Source organism: Vulpes vulpes, chromosome 2, assembly GCF_048418805.1.
Source record: "Vulpes vulpes isolate BD-2025 chromosome 2, VulVul3, whole genome shotgun sequence".
Taxonomy (NCBI): domain Eukaryota; kingdom Metazoa; phylum Chordata; class Mammalia; order Carnivora; family Canidae; genus Vulpes; species Vulpes vulpes.
In genome coordinates, this window is record NC_132781.1 from 22,096,073 (window position 1) to 22,103,041 (window position 6,969).

The 6,969-nt window shown below is 58.5% G+C and overlaps 1 protein-coding gene across 1 annotated transcript; it reads left to right on the forward strand.

Moving 5' to 3' along the window:
• The first annotated feature begins 4,179 nt into the window (after positions 1-4,179).
• GJD3 (gap junction protein delta 3) lies at positions 4,180-5,014 on the forward strand. Its single transcript, XM_072747296.1, has one exon. It carries the CDS (start codon positions 4,180-4,182, stop codon positions 4,999-5,001), a length of 822 nt encoding a protein of 273 aa, XP_072603397.1. The 3' UTR covers positions 5,002-5,014.
• The last annotated feature ends 1,955 nt before the right edge of the window (positions 5,015-6,969 follow it).

The following is a 6,969-nucleotide window of genomic DNA, read 5'->3' on the forward strand; positions in this document are numbered from 1 at the left end:
TGTGTGAGGCAACCACGGAGCCGGCGGGGGGTATTGGGAGCCGCAGGCTGAAGCACCCCCCCCCCCCCCCCCCCCAGGACAGGGAGCCTTGAGGGCCTGGGGACAGAAGGTCGCCTGTCCGGAGGATCTTCAGGCCTGGAAAGAGTTTGAAGGGTCAGACACGATGCAGCGGGACGGGTGGGGGTGTTATGGAGGTGCTGCAGGGCAACCAGGAAACCAGGCGCCCACCCTTTGGGGCCGGCGCCTTCCCCACCCTGGCCAAGCTGGGAAGGAAGACAAGAGAGGAATTTTACCACTAACCCGTCTTGGAGTTTTCATTTCTACCCAGGACGGGACATTATGATTACTGATCTCAGACCAAATCAGCCATTTAAGTGATCACAAGCTTTAGAGGTGATCAGAGTGAGCAACTGAGGCATGTGCCCCACCCCCGTTCTCAGGGTCTTGGGGGGAGATGACCTGCAGCCTCTGCGACCCTCCCACCCCACTTCATTCATCCACCTGACAAATATTTACTGAGCATCTACCATGTGCCAGAAGCTGTTCCAGGTGCTGACACGGGACAGTGAACAAGGCACCAAAACTCTGCCCTCATGGAGCTTACGTGCTAAGGGAGATGGGTGCTACGTGGGATAAAAAATAAAAAGTACTAAGTATGTTATATAGTGATCGGTGCAAAAGAAATAAAGCTGAGAAAGAGGACAGGGAGTAGAAGGTTAATTCTAGTCAGGGCCGCTAAGGAAGGCCTCACTAAAAGGCAGCATTTCTTTTTTTTATTTTTTATTTTTTTAAGATTTTATTTATTCATGAGAGACACAATGAGAGAGAGGCAGAGACACAGGCACAGGGAGAAGCGGGCTCCTTGGGTGGAGCCCGATGTGGGACTTGATCCTGGGACCCAGGGATCACGCCCGGAGTCAAAGGCAGACGCTCAACCACTGAGTCACCCAGGCGCCCCAAGGCAGGATTTCTATAAAGACCAAAAAACATTAGAGGAGCAGAGGGAGGAGACAATACCATCGTGCCCTGATGATATCACTTACTGGGTACAACCATGCGGTGCCTGCATATATGTGTCCCCATGTCACAGAATGGCTCCACAGCCCCACAGGCTAGGGTGAAGTGTCTGGGACAGAGATTGACTGTGAACCTGGGCAGGATGGGCCTCTCAGCCTAGCTCCAGATCTTAAGTATGGCCAAGAATGGGGCCATGTGTCACCAGCCCTGGATAGCATCAGTGACACCTCCTCTCAGGCTGGACAGCGCTATCTGGGAAGGATGATGGGCCCCAGAGATTGAAGTCTCCCCTGTCTGGCCCTGTGGCACCAGGGCTGGGGACACTGCAGTGTGACCATGCGCCTGCCTCACCCGAGCCCACCAGCTCTGCCATTTCCCACTTCTGACAGGCAGACAAACTGATGGGTTTTTTCCAGGCTGGGACAGTGACCTGACCCAGCAGGGACCATGAGTGCAGGGGCAGGGACCATTGGACAGGCAGGAGAGATGAGGTGTGTCCCTGAGCCCCCATGGCTGGGGCTGGGGGTCGGGGGTCGGGGAGCAGCTTTGCCAGAAGCAGGCAGAGGTCAGGGTTGGGAAGGTTAGCCATGCCCCCACCCCACATCCTGTTTTTGGAATGTGGGGCCCCAGCCTGTGCTTTCCTTTGGACTTTGTCCAAGGCAGTGTCTCCCCACCCAGGCCCACTCCCAAGGGAACTCTGCCTGATGGTGGGAGGGTTCCCCAGCACATCCATCATTAACCTAGGGTTTTTCCAGGTTGGGCTGGGCCCCTGAGCCAGTGTGGGTGAAGGGCACATTTCCCACCCCTTCCTGAAATCGGGCCAGGGGGTCTCTGTCAACACATGGAAAATTAGACAGGCCCCCGTGGCTAAAGGAAAGAGGAAATGTCATGGAGGAGGAGAGCCTTGGCCTCCCCACTCAGAGAGGGACAGTCATGGTCCACTTGCAGAGTCTGGGTCCACCAGACCCCCCAGAAGCCCTGGGGATTGTCAGACCCTGGGAAACCCAAGCTAGAAGGACAGTTCCATGACAGGCTTAAGCACATGGGCTCCCAGCCCGTCAAGCCAGGCATGAGACAGCCACCAGCTACATACTTGCTGTGTGACTGTGGGCAAGTTGCTGAGACCCTCTGAGTCCCAGCTTCCCTCCTGCCAGGGTCGTCAAGAGGATTAAATGAGCTAATTTGTGTGAAGGACTCAGCACAGGGCCTGGTTGAGAGCAGGTGTGCAGGTGAAGGAGGGCAATGGTGTGCAGGTTGGGCAGATTCCTAGAAAGGCCTACAGGGGATGAACAAAATGTCTCAACCTCAGGGATCCCCTCCCTGGCCACTCTGGTCACCATGACTCATCCTAACTCTTTCTCTAAGGGACAGCCTTTCCTGCCACCTAGAGCCAGAGGATGTGATTCAGAGCCTTATAGGGGAAGAGAAGTCTATTTATTTTTCCCATTATAAAATAACATGCTTATTATAATAAATCTGGAGATTACAGAAAAGCGGGAAGAAAGCAAAAGCTTTTTTTTTTTTTTTTAATTTTATTTATTTATTCATTCATGAGAGACACAAGCAGAGGGAGATGAAGCAGGCTCCATGCAGGGAGCCCGATGCAGGACTCGATCCCAGGTCTCCAGGATCACTCCCTGGGCTGACAGTGGCGCTAAACGACTGAGCCACCCAGGCTGCCCCAAGCAAAAGATTTTTAACCACCAATGCCGACCACTCTTGATGCCTTCATGGTTTCCATATGGGATCTTTTTCTGGGCTCAGGTTTTCTTTGTTCTCCTTAATATGACCTTAGCATTAAGACCTTAGCATTAAGACATAGAACTGGAAGGAAACCTGGAGGTCAGATGGCCCAGTGTCCTCAGTTAACACACCAGGAGACTGGCCTGAAGAGCTCAGTGACTGTGCTGCTGCCCCCAACTCAGCACCAAACCTCTCTCCAGCCCGAAAGTTGCCAGTCAGTTAATAGTGGGTCTAGGCCTTCCAGTTTGGGGGCATCTGTAAGGTGGGCTTCCATAACCCACACCCCCCACCCCCTGTCAAAAGCAGTTGGTTCTGATTAACCCCCTCCCCCATTCCCAGAAGGAGACACAGCAGTGGGATGGGGGTAGGGGTGGATTAGGGATCGAAAGGGAGGGCTGGCAAAGGCCAGCAAGGGGCATGGCCCTGTGTCTGTTCCCAAGGGTGGAGCCAGCCAACAGGGCCACCCTGTCCCTTTAAGAGAAGGGGGAGAGCAAGCCCCTCTCGGCCATTCTGTCCTGTCATCCATCCTGGCCAAATCCAAAAGGGAAAATGAAAAGGAGCCTAGGAGAAACAAGCCCCAGCCATCTCCCAGGATCCCTCCCTCAGCTCTAACACCTCAGCTGCAGCCACAGGGTGAGTGGGGTCAGGTGAGGGTCTGGGGGCACCCAGGGGTCTGTGGGACCTGGGTGAGCGTGTGTGTGCGCGTGGGCGCGTGCCCTTGGAGGAGGTTCTCAAGAGATGTGGGAGGCTGGAAGTAGAGGGACACCAGGGAGGAGATGGGAGAGGGCTGGGCCTGTACCCTGCCACTCCGGGGTGGGATGGTGGGGGACATCTCCAACAAAGGATACTACTGATAGAGTTATGGAAGTGGGACTACTTTTGTGTCCACCCCCCAATTCTGAGAGAAGTTCAGTGGGATGAGAGGGGCGAGAGAAGTGGCAGGCAGAGAAAGAAGGTGAGGCCGCTCCGGGTCTGCTGGCTCCCACCTCTCCCAGGGGGGATCTGGAGTCGGGGGTTGGAGGCACCATGGTCGCCCAAGGAAAGCATCCTCGAGCACATAAGGGCGCCGCTGGGTCTCCGCTTCCACGGTGCAGTGGGTGGCTGCGCCTCCTTGATGTCCATGTTCACTCCCTACAGATCTGGACTCTGGAGCACCAGGGTGGGGCTCCTCCCCAGCGCCTGTGGTCCCCGGAGAAGGGCACCCACAGGCGCGCGCCTCCCAACCCCTCCTGCCCTCCACCGCACCCCACCCCCGCGTCCCCTAGATACCCTAGATACCACAATAGCCCAGCTGAACCCAGGCCTAACGGAGCACCTGCCTCGCCCCAAGGTCAGAGGAGCGCTAGCTGACCCCCCGGGGGGCTGGGGACGCTGGTCGGCGGCCTCTGACCCCCCCCCCCCCCCCGCGTCCCCAGCGCCATGGGGGAGTGGGCGTTCCTGGGCTCGCTGCTGGACGCCGTGCAGCTGCAGTCGCCGCTCGTGGGCCGCCTGTGGCTGGTGGTCATGCTCATCTTCCGCATCCTGGTGCTGGCCACCGTGGGCGGCGCCGTGTTCGAGGACGAGCAGGAGGAGTTCGTGTGCAACACGCTGCAGCCGGGCTGCCGCCAGACGTGCTACGACCGCGCCTTCCCCGTCTCGCACTACCGCTTCTGGCTCTTCCACATCCTGCTGCTGTCGGCGCCGCCCGTGCTCTTCGTCATCTACGCGGTGCACCGGGCGGGCAAGGGGGCGGGCGGCGCGGGCGCGGGCGCGGAGGCGGAGGCGGAGGCGGACGCGGGCCCCGGGCCGTCCCCGCGCCGCCGCTGCTACCTGCTGAGCGTGGCGCTGCGCCTGCTGGCCGAGCTGGCCTTCCTGGCGGCCCAGGCGCTGCTCTACGGCTTCCGCGTGGCCCCGCACTTCGCGTGCGCCGGCGCGCCCTGCCCGCACACCGTGGACTGCTTCGTGAGCCGGCCCACCGAGAAGACCGTCTTCGTGCTCTTCTACTTCGCCGTCGGGCTGCTCTCGGCGCTGCTCAGCGTGGCCGAGCTGGGCCACCTGCTCTGGAAGGGCCGCCCGCGCGCCGGCCGCCGCCACCGCGCGCACGAGGGGGCGCAGCTGCTCCCGCCGCCGCCGCCGCCGCCGCGCCCCGCCCCCTGCGGCCCGCCCGCCTATGCGCACCCCGCGCCCGCCCGCGACAGCGAGGGCGGCAGCGGCCGCGGCAAGGCGTCCCTGGCCGCCGCCCGCCAGGACCTGGCCATCTAGGGGCGGGCCGCAGGGGCTCCCGCCGGGCTGTCCCCGCGACCTTGCCCGCGGGCGCTTCCCGGCGCTCTCGGTGGCGGTGGCGGTGGCGTGGGGCCGGAGGATGAGCTGCGGCAGGTCGCGGTGCCCGCCTCATGCACGTGGCAGGGAAAGGGACGGGGCCGCGCGGGGAGAGTGCGTGAGAGGACACAGCAGGGCGCAAAACGGAGGTTCCGGTGGTGCCCAGGAAACAGAATCGTGACACCAGCTTCCCGAGGGCCTCTCCTTGTTCACGCTGGGTGGCCGCCCCAGGTGTGTGCTCACATGTACACTAGGTATGGCGTGAGCTGTGTGTGCGTATGCACATGTAAGACCCGTGTGAGCTGTGTGCGCGTGTGCATGCATGTGTCCTCCGTGAGCTGTGTGTGTGCGTGTGTGTGCATGTGCGTGTGCGCAGCTACATCCTACGCGGGCTCTCCGTGCGTGTATACCTTGTGTGTGTGAGTCCTGTGCATGTGTGCATCTGTATGTCCTGCGTGAGTGTGTATGTCTATGTGTGGCTGTGAGGGAGAAAGAGAGAGAGAGAGAGATCTCTGGTAAGGTGCCAGCAACAGCCACAGTGGCACTGCAGAAGCTCCCCGCTCTTAATGGAGCCCACACAGGGAGGAGAGAGGTGCCCCTTCCCCCTGGGCAGGCCCCAGAGCGGTAGGGCTTGTGGGCACCATCCACACGCTCGACTGTGTCGCCAGACCAGGGTGGCCAAACCCTCCCTTTGATGGAAGCAGAGTGGGGGTGGGCAGTAGGGTCAGCAGGATTCTTTTCTGTCTTCACTTCCTCACCTGGCTGCAAGTTCATAAACATGGCCAAGTTCCTTCCATCCTCAAAAGAAATATGCCCTAAAACGTGCTCCGGGCCCTGCATTTCCCTGCAGCCACCACCATCTTCCCTCCTGGGGGGATACTTGGCTGCCTCTTGTCCCCCTTCTGTATCTTCTCTGCCCCATCTGTCTTCCTCCCTTGTACCCCAGCGGTGCTGATCTCCATAAGCTCACCCAGGACCTAAGTGACATCCAGCGGCCCCATCTGACCACGCCCTGGGCCTTATCCAACCCTGCTGAGCAGGCCACCACTACCCACTCTGCCGTCTTTTCTCCTACGTCCCTGGTCCTCCCCTCTTTGTCCTGGACTCTCCGGCCCGTACTGCACACAGCGGGCAGAGGGATCTTTCTAAATGGTCCTCCTGCTTACACTCTCGGGGGCTCCCTGTCATCAGGATAAGTCCAGCGCCTGGATGAGGCTTCTGAAGTCCCAACCCTGTCCCAGCTGGCCCCAGCCCCACTGCATGGGCTTCCTATGGTTTCTGTGCTCAAAGCATAGAGTTTTTCCTCTTCTTACCAGGCACAGTGACCAAATCTCCTTCTAGATGTTAGAACGCGCTGTTTCTTGGCCTGGAGCAGGCTGCCTGTCTGCAGCACTCCCACCTCACCTAGCTAATTCCTGCCTACCTTTTGGTCTCATTTGGGAAGAAATAGATGCCTTCCCTCACAGCGCCCACACCCAAGTCAGAACTAGGTGCCCCATGGCACCCATGCTTCTGCAGGCAGAGCACATCTGCTGGATGGCATTGCTTGCTCCTTCACACTGGCCCATAGTAGGTGCTTAGTAAATTTGTGTTGATGAGGAACTGAAGGTGTCTCTGGGGCCCAAAGGCTTATCCATGCTCATGGCAGGCAGCAACATCTCTCTGATGACAGTCAGTTATGTGTGAAAAGCCTGGACCTCCAACAAATTCAGATGGGGATATCCAGCTGTTTTCCAGATGTGTTCATTCAAGAAATATTTGTTGAGCACATACTATACGCCAGGCAATGTTCAAGATCAGCACTGTGCAAGAGAAATAGGATGTGAGCCACATGTGTAATTTTAAATTTTCCATTAGCTACATTAAAAAGTAAAAGGAAACAGATGAAAGTAATTTTAATAACATATTTTC